Below are 17,237 nucleotides of genomic sequence, written 5' to 3' on the forward strand. Positions count from 1 at the left end.
CTATCCATTTTTATGGTTCGTCGTGACCGTGAAAACGAAAAGTGTCCCGGCGGCGGCGGCGGTGGTCGTTGCCCGCGGCGGCCGTGGCCCAGTTCACGCCGCCCGCGGTGGCGCCAACGGGGCGCGACCTAACGGACAGTTGGGCAAGCAGGGGACGCGGTCGCCATCCGGCGGTGACGGGTGTAGTTAGCACCCGTCATCCGTCTGAGTCGCGGTGTGGCCGCGTCAATGGTATATAGACTAGATAACTTATTGATTCGTTTTAAAGCTGTCGGTAACAAGTCTATGCAAACGCTAAGCAAAGACGTGATTACGCAATCAAATAAATTCTGAAGTTAAAAGCACCGGCACCGCAAACAAACAAACGCATACAAGTTGCTGCGTGTTCGAAATCTATTTATTAAAATGCAGGGAGAGCTTTTCTAGTCTTCTACTATCAACTATCTTATTGTTTTTGTGCGCTTCGACAGTGACCTACTCTTACGCGGACTGATAAAGTAAAGAAGCCGTTATAATATTTAGTTTTATATTTTTTTATAATTCACAAAATGTCTGAAACTAAAAAAAAATGTCGTCAGTACAATATTGAATATTTAAAATATGGATTTACGAAATCTCCCACAAACCAATTATTACCAATGTGTTTAATTTGCCAGAAAGTATTCTCAAATGAAGCCATGAAGCCTTCTAGACTCCAAGAACACTTGAATAAAATTCATGCTGATAAGAAGGACAATGATTTATCCTATTTTCAAGGACTTGAAAAGAAATATTTAAAACAGCCAACTATATCGAACCTTTTTGCATCGTGTTCTAAACAAGAAAATGATGGATTACGAGCTTCATATAATATTTCATTATTAATTGCAAAATCGGGAAAACCACACACAATTGGTGAAGAATTAATAATCCCGGCAGTCAAGGAGGTAATTGAAACTGTCCTTCATCATAAGACTCCATCAGATATCATCAAAAAAATTCCTTTGAGTAATAATACAGTACAAAGAAGAATCGATGAAATGGCTAAAGACGTTGAACTATCATTATGTGAGTACTTACAGACGTCCAAGTTTTCCATTCAACTCGATGAATCAACATTACCAAATAATGAAGCACTACTTTTGGCTTACGTCCGATTCATAAAAGAAGAAAAAATTTGCCAAGAGTTATTATTTGCAAAAAATTTGGAAACCGATACAAAGGGAGAATCCATATTCAATACCATGCATGTTTTTTTTTTCAAGAAAAAGGAATTCCCATTAGAAATATTTTGTCAGTTGCTACAGATGGTGCTCCAGCAATGACGGGACGTCATAAGGGTTTCATTGCGCATTTAAAACAAGCAGTACCAAATGTACTCGCTGTACATTGTGTTATACATCGTCAGCACTTGGTTGCAAAAAATCTTAATGAACGCCTGCATACGTCGCTCCATTACGTTATTAGATCTGTTAATAAGATAAGGAGCAATTCATTAAATGACAGATTATTTGGGCAACTTTGTAGTGAAAATGATGAAGACTATAACCGCTTGTTGCTGCACACAGAAGTACGATGGCTATCGAAAGGTGTTTGTCTCAATCGATTTTTCAATCTATTCCACTCAGTGTTGGACTTTCTTGAAAATAGAGACGATGAACTGCGTGGAAATTTGATTGCGTCCAAAAATGACATAGCTTATATGACAGACCTTTTTAAAATATTTAATGAAGTTAATTTACAATTGCAAGGTGATGAGTTGAATTTGATAAAGACCAAAAATGTCATAGCTGCTTTTGTGGGAAAACTTCTTTTATTCAAACGAAATCTAGGAAGAGGTGAATTCCTCAATTTTCCGACATTATCAGCATTATCGGTAGGAAAAGAAGATTTAATGACTTACTGCCAACACCTGGGCGCTCTTCATGTGGATTTTACAGAGCGCTTCCAGGATATTTTAAATATGAGTATACCAAGCTGGATTTTAGACCCTTTCGAAAATGCGGGTACAGCAGAATCATCAAATTTAGAAGAAGAACTCATAGAACTCACAACAAATGAAGAATTAAAAGTGAAATTCAGAAACGGATACCAAGAGTTCTGGCTCCAAAAATCAATATCAACTCTTCACCCTGGGTTGTGGGAAATAGTACAGAAATTTTTGATTGCATTTCCTTCATCATATTTGGTTGAGCGTGGTTTTAGTGCAGTAGCTAATTTGCTATATAAGAAAAGAAATAGACTGCAAATCACTGAGCGAGGAGATTTGCGACTGGTGTTAACTAAAATGAAAACGTTAACAGATTGTTAAATCTGCATCAACCTCAACCGTCTCATTAATAATTTTATTTCTTATTGACTTTTTTTCATTATATTTCTCTATTATCTAATAATTTCGATTAATTGTCTTGTTTTTGCTTCTACGAAGTGCTCCACAGTCTTCATCTGAATTAAATGTTTTTTTTATCATAACATGTATTATGTATTTGTATAAACAGACCTATGAAATTACTATAATAAATAACTTTTTTGAAAAGGGGGCGTTGGAATTTCTTTTTCTTGAAAAGGGGGCAGTAGTCCATAAAAGGTTGGGAACCTATGCACTAGATGGAATTCGTCCTTAGCAATGTTGGAACGTTTGCTTTTACTGCGCAGGGCTGTTGTGTCAGTCTTATCGGATCGAGAGCACTTCAATGTAAAAACCGCAAAAAAATTAAAAATGTTGGAAGACAACTGGGACAAATGTGAAATCCTCGTCAAGTTGTTAGTCTCTGCAATTAACCACGACAATACCATGTTCAGAGCAGCAAATAACGATATCAATGGTAAATATACAACATAATACACATTTTGTTTTTCAATAATATAAAAACATGTAAAGCTTATTTGTTGTATTTCAGGTTCGACCACTTATTGCAAGTCTTATGAGCAAACATTTGAAATTGAACGAATCGGACTGCATGTTTGTTACAGGATTTAAAAACGTAGTTGCCGAAGATTTATCCAAACGATTTTTAATGAAAGAAGAAGATTTAGATGACATACCGGTGAATGTAACACAAATGGGAAGTCTGCTCGATCCTAGATATAAAAATCTCAATTTTAGACTATCCGAGCAAATTAAAACCCGTATTTGAGGAACTGTGCGATATCATCGGTTTTGACGACTGCAGGCAGTAATAACATTCAAATTGTAAAACCAACAATATTAGACGAGCTAATGGGCCACTTTTTTGAGGATGATGAAGACGAATTTACTTGCTATTTGTCAGAACTATAATGAGAATCCTTCTTTGTGGTGGAAATCACGTGAAAATATATATTCCACTGTGTCGATTCTAGCAAAAAACATATTATGCATTTCCGCTTCATCAGCATCGTCTGAACGCGTATTTTCGACAGCTGGTAATATTGTAACAAAGCGAAACAGAATGACTCCTTACCATTTATCAGCTTTGGTGTTTTTGAAAAACGCGCTTTAAAATGACCAAATTTATTATTATTATTATTATTAAAAAATTGAAAATATAATTATTATAATATGCTATTTATAGGTACCTAATTTATAACAATTATTATTATTAAAAACATTTATTATACCGACTATTATAATATTAAGATTATTTATTATTGTAATAAATTATTTTCTCTTTTCTGCTGACTGTTAAGTTTACAATTTGCAGACAATAATTATTATTATTGTTATTGTTATTATTATAGAATATTATTTACAATTATTATTCGCAGGGCCGTATTAAGGCATAGGCATTGTAGGCACTGTGCCTAGGGCCTACGAAAATGTGTGGCTACGGCTTATTTGTAATATTTTATTTATTTTTTATTATTTTTACTATAAGTTACTGTACACAAGTAATGATTATGTTAAGATTTTGCAGTAAAAAATAATAACATTACTCTTATATTTACACTCAATGTTATCATAATTACCTATAAAAATCAGACTGGAAAAACCGATAAAATGTCGTTCGCATACGACGGTGTATGAAAACCCCATAACTGTTTAGTAAGTTTAGTATTTTAGGAATGATTTCTGAACATAGTATATTTATCGTACCAATTTTATTGAAATCATAGATTATATAGTCTTATGGTCAAAATTATTTCAACATAATATAACATTTCATTATTCTTGATCCTTATCAGTTGTCCACAGAATATTGCTTATCGCCAATCCGGCATAGTTACTTTACACGGAACAATCTCTTAACAGGTATTTTAAAATCCAAATCTAATTTACGTTAAAACAAATTAATCTTAACATTATATTATAATTAAGTTATAAAAATGAACTGTCCTAATGTCCTATAGATGTCAGTCAGGCTGTGTTTTTTTTTATTTGAATACTTGAATTTTTTATTTTATTTCAATAATTTATTAACATTGACAAATCACAAAAGACTATAGAGTTCTCTAATTTTTTTTGTAATGGTCAATCGTACAAGTTAATCGTATGTTATATTAGTATAATAGTATTGGTAAATTTGATAAATTATTTGTGTGATGATTTATTATCATTTAATTTGAATTTAAATAATAATATGATCTTAATGTAATTAAATATTTTATTAAAAATAAAAAATAGAATAAAATATACACAAAAAAAATATATATGAAACAATTTTAAGTATTTTCCACGTAAACAACTTTTCTGTGTAATTATCGTCCTATTTTCTACCCTACTGACTAGTGACTGCTGTTATTTAATTATTATCATTTACACCTTTAAAGTTATATAATATACTTATATAAATGTTTATGTTTGCATTATTGGAATAGACGTAATATTAAAATGTCCGATGGATACAAAAGGACGCACGAAAGTGGTTTTAATAAAAGGAAAAAAAAGAAAACCGTGATTTATATGTCAGTAAACAATCGGGGTCCATGTTCAAATTCATTGCATCTCAAAATCTTTCTAATGCAGGTATAAGAACAAACCAAACTGAAATTATACAGTACTGCCTAGGCGAACTCGATGTAAACCCAAATTATGAGGGCTAATATAGCAAACTGTTACCACTCTCTACCATAAGTAGACTAGTTAGAATTAAATAGGTCATTAATGGGTCGATTTTTCAATTTACATAATTAAGTCAGAGGGATAGGCAGTCTTATTAGTTATTATTACACTTAAATTACTAAACCATTCCTATTAATCATACTAATTCAGTTAAGGGTAGAAGCTGGGTTGATAAACCAGTACTTACGCGAGTCTGGAGTGTGCCCACTGCGCAAGCTCCGACTTTGCTGAGATGCGACGGATGAACCGGGGCGTTGGTAGACAGTTCTCGTCGCACTTTGGTAAGCCCTCCCCGCAGGATAGGGTTTCCCGTCGCCCATGCGTCCAGTTTAGGGACCCCTGGACCGTCGCTGCACCTAATTTTTATTAAGACCATATATTAATTTTAAAAGCAAATATTATAAACGTGGATAAAAAAAAATAGCAATCAACAAAATAGGTAGGTAGGCTGAATGAGATACAGGAAACTGGTAGCACGCCACAGAATACCACAAAATGCCGTACTTCGCCACGGAAAGCCACACCCATACTATATAACAGACACAAGTTAGTCCTAACACATGATGTCACTCGATGTCCAATTAATCCAATTTTTGTTTAAAGTGTTTTTTTTTTCGAATCTCTACGGCTTGTTTATCGGATTTATCCCTGATTATGTATTTTTTGATCTCTATCTTATACGCAATATGTAATAGGAATTCCAAAGTTCTGATATGAGCGTGTAGTATGGAAAGGCCAAAACCACATTCAAGTTTTCGACTTTCAGAAGAAGCCAGTGGTTTGTTGTCATAATTCATCGTTTTAGAAATTGCACCACAAATATAACATTTTTGTGTGGATTTTTCTTCCAATAAAGAGGTACAGACCTTTCCATTTACCATGGTTAACAAAAAATTACAAGATACTTAAATCGGTTTGTCGTCAATTAGAATTATAGAAGGACTTAATTGAGGTATCTTTTCTGTGGTTTTTTTTTAAATTCATCACGAGTTAATTGTGGGGTCTCTTTTTCGTATAAAAACTTGAAGGCTCGGCAAAATCTTGTTGAAGCAGATGATGGGTTTTGCCGAGCAATACTAGGTGTTAAGTCACTGTTAAGGTATATCAACCTCAATGGTACAAAGGAAAACAAAAATAAAAAATCATAATTTCCTTCTTCATTCAAAAATCTTTGCTTATACCCACTGTGGCCTGAGCTCCCATCAGCTCCCTATTTCAGATCTAACGTAAACTTATCTGGGTCATTCTTCAATTTTGGTGCTATTTAGACATCAAACTTTTTCGGAAATCAAAGTCGACTGTTTTGATTTTTTTCATTTTCATTACCTTCAGGAAATGCTCCTTGCCAAATTCCTGAAGCAGGCACACACTTAATATCATAGTTTTCGTGATATTGATTTTACTTAAAAGTCTGGTTCTAGGGAGTGACGTATACGACTAGGGAGAGACAAAACGAAATAAAAACCTCTTCACAGTATCAATTTTAACAGAAAATATTTATTTAGCAGTCTTAACATTTTATCATATACTACTTTTAGCATGAAACATATTATCACTGAAATCGCAGTGTATCAGCACCTCATCTGCGTTCATTCTACTTTTGAGAACTTTTATTGAACGGAACATATGGACTACGATACCCTCATGATACAAATACGGGATAATTTCTTTTTCAAAGGTATCAACAGCTTCTAAGGTGGATACATTAACTTTCTCCTTAATAACATATTTGGTCGTCCTCTTCTTTCTTGTCCTCTTATCTATGAACGTGTCAATTTTAGTTCCCCAACGCTCGTAAGATACTATATCTCTACTGTCAAACATCAAGTAATGTACTTTATTATCTTGGCAGTCAAGGCAGTGTATCTGCAGACATGAGACATTACGCACATCACAACACAACTCTCGAACAACTTCTATTGAATTTCGTTTGTCTATTAGTCCACCTCTATGCAACCCTATAATTAGGTAATCAATATTGCCGTTGACCTTGCATAAACATGTATCTCGGTCTGATGCCTTAAGCTTTACAACCCAGAAGGGTTTCATTCGGCAAAAAGACGAATAACTTATTTTTTTTATTTTATAATTTACTAAACCACAAAACTTAGTATACAGGTTTTTTAACGTGTCTGAAAGTACTCTCTTGTTTTTTAACTTTTTTTCTTGGGCACAACATGGTATTTTCATCATCTTCAAAAAATAAACGAACATCGCATTCAACGTTGGAAGAAATTCGTTTAATTCGAAGGCGCACAAGTGAATTATTGGTGAGTACAATTCTACCAAATTTCTTGGAAATCGATTGTACTTCATGAAAAAGCGGCATTTTTTCAGAATCTTAGCATTTCCTACCACTAATTCACCAAATGCTCGTTTTTCTTTTTTTGATTTAAGTTTTTGGAAAATTGTTTTAAGCTGGCCTTTCAAAACTTCACTGAAAAGTAGTTTTTTAGCGACTATTTTCTGGCTTCCGGATTTCATTAGACTTGCAACGACTTTGCGGGGGAACTGTCTTTCCTTCTTTGTTTCTGAGACCGTTACAGTCTTTGACACGACGTTTCCAGTTGCCTTTTCAAATCTTCAATTTGCTTTTCAATTTTTTATTCTCTCTGACAACCCTTGATCTTTCCTTCTTAACCTTTTTTCTACCTGAATGCTGCCGGGATTCTCGGAGATTTGGTATTGGGACATATTCTTTATCATCAGTAAGAGGGGGTATGTTATTTTCAATATCCTGGGCAACTTGAGGAGCTCGATTATCTTTGTCTCTTGAGGCCTTCTTTCTAATCCTCCATACTTTTCGTGTTGCTCTTAACTCTCTAGAAGTCATATCTTTAACCAACTTTATCTGCTTAAACTGTTTTTTTCTTTCATATTTCTTCCTTTCTTTTTCAGCTTCTTAGGCAGCCAATACTGGATCCCTTTTTATTTTTTCATGCCTCCTTCTGGTAGCTTCTTTCTTCTTTTCCTTCTTCTCACTATCAGTTAACTTCTTCTTTTGCGCCATATTCCTGAAATCAACAACTTCATTCAATTTTATTCGTAAAGAGAGCAAAACTATTTTAAAACGCGCAAAAACCTTATATATATGGTTGGAACAAATGTACTTTACCGGGCGCCTTTTTTTTCGAAATCTATGTATTTTAACGTTTTAAGAACGATGGCACAAAAAAAAAATTGCGGAAATCATTACTTTTTGAGTTACACGACCTTAAAGATACGGCCTTTCATATGTTCGTACACCGGGTGTTTGGCACTAGCTCGCTTCGCTCGCAGGAGCCGTCCGCCGCTCGCCACACCGCGCCCTGCGGTGCTTTGCGCAACGATAATACTGTAAGTTCAAGTAGATGTATTTATTGTTTTTTGGATCTAGAAGTGGATAGGTCAAGGTAAATTAATGTTTCTGAGGCTTCAATCGTTTAAAAACGTTGAAATATACCCCCTATATAAATAAATACAAAAAAAAAAAAAAAAAATGAGTTGTTTGACAGGATATGAACGCGAGACCTTTGGGTTGATAGACAATACTTTTGACCACGAAGCCATAAGCTGCATTTCCTAAAATATGTAATTTTTGGGTATTAAAGATGAAACCATTGAAATTGATAAACTTTAAAGTCCTGTAGGTAACTCAAAAAGTAATTATTTCCGCAACATTTTTTTTAAGCCATCGTTCTTAAAACGTTGAAATACATAGGTTTTAAAAAAAAAAATCGAAAAAAAGGGCGCCCGGTAAAGTACATTTATACCAGTAAAATTATTTTTTTTTGCGGATTTAATAGTGGATATTGGAAGAGAATAACCATTTGTCACTCCCTAGCCATCATGGTCACTCTCTTGCCCCCTAAGAATTTTCATTGAGGCTAGGTAGTGACTGCCTAGGGAGTGACGAATTAGCCATTTTTTATCTATGCACGCAAGAGAAGCTTCACAAAAAAACAAAGATAATCCATACATGTTGAGATGTTATGAAGTACTAAGAAATTATGTAACATGCAAAAAATAAGTCTTACCTGTATTGATTTTGTTGGGCTCTAGGGAGTAAACATTAATAAAAATACTCAAACGACTCACAGCCAAATTTACATCCTGGAAGAAACTGAAGAGGTTAGTGAAGGGAACAAGGCAGACCACTTGTTTTTGGCTTCCTATCAGTGTTGCCTGATCACCTTCCAGCACGAAATTTCCCTTTATGAGGGTGTTGGCGGTCATTTCAAAAATGGACTAGAGAGTGACCAAAAACTCTGTGACAGAGGCAAAAATTGCTATGGAGATTGGTGTGTTGTATCTAAAATTCCAATTACATTTTATACCAATACTTGAAAGGATACTAAAGAAAATGGCATCTACTTTTTTAGGTTTACTACGAAATAAACTGGTACCATGGAATTGTAAAGTCACAACCTCAGCCTTGTGACAGGGCTAGGGAGTGACAAAACTAGCATTGTATATTTTATAACTTGATACCCATTAATGATTGGAACATCAAAGTGAGAGGGAAATATTGGTCTCAAGGAGAACAATAAGAGAAAAAAAAACATCTACATTCAGATGGTTGATGACCTTTAAAAAGCTCTGACTGAAATAGCACCAAAATTGGAGAATGACCCATCTACTCCTGAATCTAACAGGTGCTTAAGCACAGGCATTAAAAGTTTTACCGTGGCAGCGACTCGACGCCCTGAAGACTTTTTTCTTCCCGGCAGCCACCTTCTCGCAGAGGTTCAGTGAGTACAAGAAAACGGATTGGGAAACGGTCGACCGGATAATGCGGCTGGAGATCAAGTCCACGTCGGGGTTGCCGTAGGAGGCGAGCAACGAATACTTGTACGGCTCGGCGGCCGGTGGAGCGTGCGCGATACGCATGTTGGCTGAGGACGCCGACATAGCCGCAGTCGACAGCGCGTTCAAGTTGCTCACCTCACCCGATGGGGGTCATGGTGAGAGCCTGCACGTGGCGTCCCCCGCATAGCGATATAACCTAGACTAGGATATATCGCTAACTAATCTCACCACCACCGGGCGAATAAAGATGCTTACCCAAAACGGCCCTTTTCAGGGCCACCCAGCGCTGACAGTTATGTCAATCAACATCGAAGGACTATCTAGTCCCAAAGAACTATTACTATCGGAACTATGTGTTGAATGGAAGTGCGATATACTTTGCATCCAAGAAACACATCGAGGTATAAATGACAACCGCCCAAAAATTAATGGCATGCAAATAACATTACCTATATGCATCCAACAAATCGAGCCCACACTACCAAACTACGAGAAGTTTGTGAACATAGTGAAAGAAATATCCAGAAAACACATCCCTAGAGGATGTAGATCACATTATGTGACGGGACTTGACAAAGCCTCTTCAAGGCTTTTTGAAAAGTACAAACAAGAATTCGATAGAGACCCTTTCGCTGATAATACAATACTACTTGGACAGAATTTGATGCAAGCGGTAAATGATAACAGAAGACAAAAATGGAAATCACTAGTGGAAAACATGGACATGACCCGAAACAGCAAAAAAGCTTGGAATACCTTAAAACAGTTAAACGGGGATACAAAAGCCATTAGACAACGTAGTAATGTAACAGCAAATCAAGTCGCACATGTCCTTCTCAAAAATGGTAAACCTGAAAACAAAACAAAAAGAATACAAACGCCCAGGGACAAAGAAAATGAAAGATCACTTATCCAAGCAGACTTTAGCAAAGAAGAACTAATACATGCAATAAAACAGATGAAAGAAGGTAAAGCACCCGGAATAGATGAAATACAAACAGAAATAATAAAACGCTTTGGAAAAAACACACAGGAATGGATATTGAAGTTTTTTAACGAATGCCGTAAAACAGCAAGAATCCCAAAACAATGGCTAAAGGCAAAAGTGATAGCACTATTAAAACCTGGGAAACTACCAAACGATCCAAAAAATTTCAGACCAATATCGTTACTATGCCATATGTATAAGCTATATGAAAGATTAATTTTGAACAGAATAGCCCCAGTCATAGAAGAAAACCTAATTAAAAATCAAGCTGGGTTTCGACCAGGGAAATCCTGCACTAGCCAGATAGTGAACCTAACACAGACCATCGAAGATGGTTTTGAAACCAAAAAAATAACCGGAGCCGTGTTCATAGATTTGACTGCAGCATATGACACTGTTAATCATTACCTCTTACTGGACAAAGTATATAAAATAACTAAGGACTACCACCTGACGAAAGTAATTGAGTCAATGAATAGAAATAGAAGATTCCATGTAAGACTACAAGACCAAAATAGCCGATGGAGAAATTTAAAAAATGGCCTCCCGCAAGGTAGTGTTCTCGCACCAATACTTTTTAATGTATACACGAATGACCAGCCCATATTGGAAAATACTCTTCATTTCCTATACGCCGACGATCTGGCGATAACTGCACAAGGAAATACATTTAGTGAAGTTGAACAAACACTCACACTTGCGCTGATGAAATTGAATAGCTACTATATACAGAACTCACTAAAACCCAACCCTACAAAAACGCAAGTAAGTGCATTCCACCTTAACAATAAGCAGGCAAAAAAGGAACTCAAAATACAATGGCGGGACATTAATCTTGAACATACACAAACACCTACGTACCTAGGAGTCATATTAGATAGAACATTAACCTTCAAAAGTAACTGCGAAAAAATCAAAATGAAAGTCACAACACGAAACAACCTAATAAGGAAACTAACCGGAGCAACGTGGGGCGCTAACCCCCAGTTGCTAAGAACCACAGCACTCGCCTTATGCTATTCAGCCGGAGAGTATGCATGCCCAGTATGGAGTAGATCGTGCCATGCGAAAAAGGTAGATGTAGCTTTAAATGAAACATGCCGCCTAATAACTGGATGCTTAAAACCCACACCCATACCTTTGGTACAAGTTCTAGCTGGCATAGCACCCCCCGATATTAGAAGAAGTGTGGCCAGTGATGCTCAAAAAACAGCCCAGGCAAATGATGAAAGACACCCACTCCATGGACACCAACCGGCCCCAAGCAGACTGAAATCGAGGAAAAACTTTCTGAAATCAACTACGGAGATCACAACATCACTTGAGCATGAACGACATCGAAGATGGATAGCTCTGAACCTAACAAATAATTTTAAAATAAGGCCAATGGAAAAACTTCCACCCGGATATCGCAACGAATGGAACACCTGGAAAACACTCAATAGATTGAGAGTAGGTGTTGCCCGAACAAAGAAAAATCTACGTAAGTGGGGATACGATACGGGAACCGTAGACTGCGACTGTGGAAGTGAACAAACAGAACAACATATTCTAGTGTGCCCCCTAAACCCAGTGCCATGCACACCTGAAGATCTGGCGAATGCAACGGACGCGGCTATACAAGTAGCCAATCAATGGAGTAAAAAAGGATTATAACAAAACAAAGCATCTATTTTATAGCCTGGACACGATAAGAGAACCTCGCCCGATCGTCGCGTGGTAGCGGACGCATGGACCACCCACCTCAAGGAGGTGGTGAGCAGCAAGACGGGCAGACGCGCGGACGTTCCACTGGCGGGAGATTTTCTATCGGGAAATATGGACGGTGACCTGGGGTCGGCACGCTCACGGGCCGGTGTGAAGTCGGTATGGACGAACGCCCTTACCATCCAAAGGCAAGGAGCGATAATGCGGGCCAAACATAACATAACATAACGTTATGGAAACGATAAGGGAGGAACTACGGACAGAGAGAAGCAACGCGCTCAAGACGAAGCCTGACCAGGGTCGAGCGATGGAGTGCGTGGCGGCGCATCGGGCGTCGTCGCACTTCATCCGTGCGGGCGACTACACCCGGTTCATCCATCGAGCACGGCTGAATCTTGTGGCGTTTAACGGGTCAGCGTCGTGGCGGTCTGGCGACCGCAGTTGTCGGCGATGTGGGTACATTACAGAAAGCCTAGCCCACGTCGTTGACTACTGCTGGCCGCTATACCGCCATGTACATGGCCCGCCACAACGCGGTGGTGGCGAGGATCAAGAAGGCTGTGGTGCACAAGTTTGAGGTGCTAAGCGAGAATCAAGTGATCGGGAGCGGAGGATTGCGGTCCGACTTGGTGCTCAGGCGCGACGGTCGGGTGTACATCATCGACGTGACGATCCCGGCCGAAAACCGCATGGCATCATTGATTAGCCAGTCCCGCATCTGACGACCTGCGCAACTTTTTGTCAGATTTCAATTAACATCTTGAACGTTCTCTAAAATGACCTGTTGGTCAATGGGATGACCTCTTAGTGGGTATCGTGCGCAGCAAATTAGATATCGCCACACTAGACATGGCACATAAAGTAAACGACGAAGTTACATTTAAAAATGTATACGATGTTTTGAATACACGTGCTGGTTCACTTGAGATGTTTGGAAGGGCAAACCAAACTTAGTCAACGGTCAAACAGACCTAAGGTCAACACGCGTGGTACTACAGTTTTATCGTTGCAAGGGGGAAAATTAATTTGTGTCATATGTTCGCAAACCCATAAAGTATATTATTGCCCTAAGTATAAATCAATGTCGTTAATCAAACGTTATTGTTCAGCTAAAACTAATCGTTAATGTTTTAATTGTCTTCTTCCTGGCCATGGTACCAAATATTGTAGACTCAAAACCATGCCATCAATGTTCTAAGAAGCATAATAGTTTATTACATGGACTACCGTACCAGAATAATAATAGCACTTCAACACTAAGTCGTTAAGCACAATCTACAGAAGTCATTGACTTTTAAAATACACATTTTTTGCAGGCTACAGTCTAAAAGGGGTCACAGGTTTAAAGTTTAGTAAGCTTAAGTTAAGTCGATTTAAGAAGGCTTTAAAAGCCGTGCCACTTGTCCGGCAAAAAAAAAGGACAGAAAATGTTTTAAATTGACATTTCTGACCACGTTACCGCGTTTTAAGGAAACATTATGAATTTTTAACATAACAGTAAGTAAGTTACACAAATTCTTTTTACGCCATTTTTATAAGTATAAAAAAATACGAATATTGAAGAAAAAAGTTAAAATTTGCAAAGTTATTGCACTTTTAAAAAAATTAACTAAATTAAGTTTTTGCTAATAACTTCAAAAGTAAGTCCGGCCGACAAAATCCAACTACATCATTGTTCTCAGCGTAAAAATACATATACTCCAAAAAACTAATTTGAAAAAGGCGACTGGGAACTAAACTTAATTTATGACTATTTGTTTTTCCAGGGTCAAAAAATACTATCCGTTTAAATTTTGAAAAAATTGTATGCTATAAACTAAAAATTTGACTGGTCGAAAAAATATTTAATAATAACCAAAAATAATCACCTAAGACGGCTGGGACTGTATTATTCGTTGTACAGTTTGTGATATTCCCTATTGCATCAGAACTGATAGAACTACTGGTGGCATTATGTTTTTCAGTATCTAAACACAATTAACATGATATAATTATTAATTATTATTCTGTGTAAATAATAATTATTGTCATTCGTTTTTTTTTACGGTTAACTATCAGTATAAATTAGTTCATAATTGTATTACTACTTACGAGTTGGTTTTGATTTTTTTTAAAAATGAGAAACACTTGGAGTAGAAATACTCAAGTTCTGTTTTTTACATGAATTCAAATGCCGCGACCAATTTGTTTCATTTGTATTGGCTCGTTTTCAGCCACAAACACACACACACACTTTTCACTTTCCATTTTAGTATGCGTACACGTGGACACGTTAGAATTATTATTGAAAATAAAACAATTTAAATATTATTATTTATTTGTAAGAATAATATTTTTTTTCAATTTTGAGCACTTTACACAACTAAAAATACTAGATATGAGTGACGTCGAGTCAGGCTAGGCCCGGGAGAAACGATAAACTTAAAGTAAAAACACAGATAAGTATTTTTTATAAAGTGATATATATTATACAGAATATGTAGCCATAATAACGGCAAAAATCTAGCTACATAAAAATTATAATGGTACCATCAATAAATTGTTGTCAACGATAAGCCGTTTCTTGGGAAATGGGAAACCGGAAAAGAAACATTATAGTTACTTTTGCTAAACATATCTGAAAACACGACCCAATATACCTTTTAAAAATAACCGTTTCACCAGGTCCCTGACACTGATAAAAATATAATAATTGTTTAAAAAGTCAACAGACAACAAGAAGAACGACTGTTGAGCACTGTTATTAATTCCACGGACTTACACACAACAGTACGAGAGTAGACACTTAGTTGCTCCTGTATTAATTATATGTATATAAAAAAGAATCGTCCAGTCTATTTTCATGACGCACCGGCCACCCATACATCCACCCACCATCACTCTATATCTGGGGGCCATCGCCCCCCCCCCCCTGAAGAGAAGGCTCGGTGCCACTGCACTAATATTGTGTAATGAACAGCAAATTATAATATCAATGGTAAATATTAAAAGTTATACTTTATAACACGAAAAAATAATATAAACCATTGTTGCATTACTTTTTTAACTATAAATTATTGTTTTTTAATTTTGAGATTAGACAAATTATTTCAAGGATGCTCAACAACCTGACTGCAAACTTGCCACATCATTTAAAAGGAAGATATCAAACGATTTGGACAATCGTTTTCTAATTGAAGTTGATGATGTTAACATGGATGAAAGTATTATACCAGTGAGTGTTTCCCAAATAGTTAGTCTTCTAATTTCCACGGTATAAAAACTTAAATATTGAAAAATTTGAACGAGTGAAATCTCGCATTAAAGCTTGTTGTACAAGCAAAGCTACTATCACTTACTTTAACAACAGACAGAGTAAACCAAACTGGAAACCGAACAATACTAGATGAACTTTTAGGGCAATTTTCTGATAATGACGAGCATGAGTTTACTAGGTACTTGTCAGAACCCCAAATTAACCACAATTATAATCCATATGTGTGGTGGAAGTCTCGGGAAACTATATACCCAAATTTATCGTTTCTTGCAAAAATATTTTATGTATTCTAACCTAACCTAACCGCATCGTCCGAACGAGTTTTTTCAACTGCTGGAGCTATTATGACACCGAAGCGCAATAAAGTGACACCATATCATTTAAGTGTGTTTTTAAACAAAAACATAACGACTCCTTGAATGTTTTGTAATTGGTTCTACTGCTTAATTATTTATATCAAAAAGTATTATTAGTATTTATTTAGATTTAAGACATACAAAATTCCAGATTGACTTATTATTATATTTTTATTTTTCCTTATTTACATATATATATATTGTGTTGTGTATTTTTCATATTATTACAACTTATTGATCTAATCTATTATAAAAGTGTCATTGAGACTTGTAAATCGTGTGTTATACATAATGTTCTTATAACTAGAATAACACAAAACTAATTTACCGATTAAATAATTAAATATTTTTGTGTACACTGCATAAACGCGTTGTACATAATATTAAATAATTAACTAATATAATTTATTTATCATTGTAAAAAAATTGAAATCCAATCTACGGATTACAACGAAAACTTCGAATTCAGGATTTCAAAGTTTGAATACTACAATTTCATACATACTAATTGTTGTATACTTAACTGTAGAAGAATACAACTCAACTTTAGGATTAATAAAAGACGTTTATTATGAAACGCTATAACAGGAATGACAAGTAATTATTTTCAATATTAGCGTACGCCGTGAACAGTCCCCACTGCGTACACATTAATTAGTGTTATCTGAATAACCATATTATAAATATAACAATATACAGTATAACAATATACAACACCTCTCCCCTTACATTTAATTACAAATTATTTACAATTATTTATAAGACATTTTAATCATGATTGAGAAGGTGTGCGAATAAAATGAACAAAGATACAACTAAAAACAATGCTATCTCTTTGTATAGTGATTTACACATAATTTATACCTAAGAATAACAAGGTTGTGCTTATAACTAATTTAAACAAAAAAATAACGATAATCGTCTTATTTTCTAAAATCTAACGACTTATAGCGATCAGGCGATCTCCTGACTCTAACCGGGCGAGAATGTCCAGTCGAGCTAGTCATAATTCCCCCGTCTACGTCATTCTCGACCACCTCCTGATCTTGTACCTCCCTTGGTTCGAACGAACTATCATGACCTTCGTCTTCGGGTACCCCCAGGTCCCTATTTGGTATTTTA

General features: G+C 36.0%; 2 protein-coding genes across 2 annotated transcripts; both read left to right on the forward strand.

The window, feature by feature from the left end:
• Window positions 1-677: 677 nt before the first annotated feature.
• LOC126845092 (protein ZBED8-like) lies at window positions 678-1,304 on the forward strand. The gene has a single exon (XM_050583653.1). The coding sequence runs from the start codon at window positions 678-680 to the stop codon at window positions 1,302-1,304; it is 627 nt and encodes a 208-aa protein (XP_050439610.1).
• Window positions 1,301-2,290, forward strand: LOC126845093 (protein ZBED8-like). The gene has a single exon (XM_050583654.1). It carries the CDS (start codon window positions 1,301-1,303, stop codon window positions 2,288-2,290), a length of 990 nt encoding a protein of 329 aa, XP_050439611.1.
• Window positions 2,291-17,237: the final 14,947 nt, after the last annotated feature.

This window comes from Adelges cooleyi, unplaced genomic scaffold (assembly GCF_023614345.1).
Source record: "Adelges cooleyi isolate 19-005CV unplaced genomic scaffold, UGA_ACOO_1.1 ACOO_flye_CR_arks_rails_tigmint_CR_PRNA_667, whole genome shotgun sequence".
NCBI lineage: Eukaryota > Metazoa > Arthropoda > Insecta > Hemiptera > Adelgidae > Adelges > Adelges cooleyi.

Bases quoted from the DNA above. Each gene is read 5' to 3' on its own strand.
- LOC126845093 (XM_050583654.1), top strand. From the start codon at position 1,301: ATGACGGGACGTCATAAGGGTTTCATTGCGCATTTAAAACAAGCAGTA.
- LOC126845092 (XM_050583653.1), top strand. From the start codon at position 678: ATGAAGCCTTCTAGACTCCAAGAACACTTGAATAAAATTCATGCTGAT.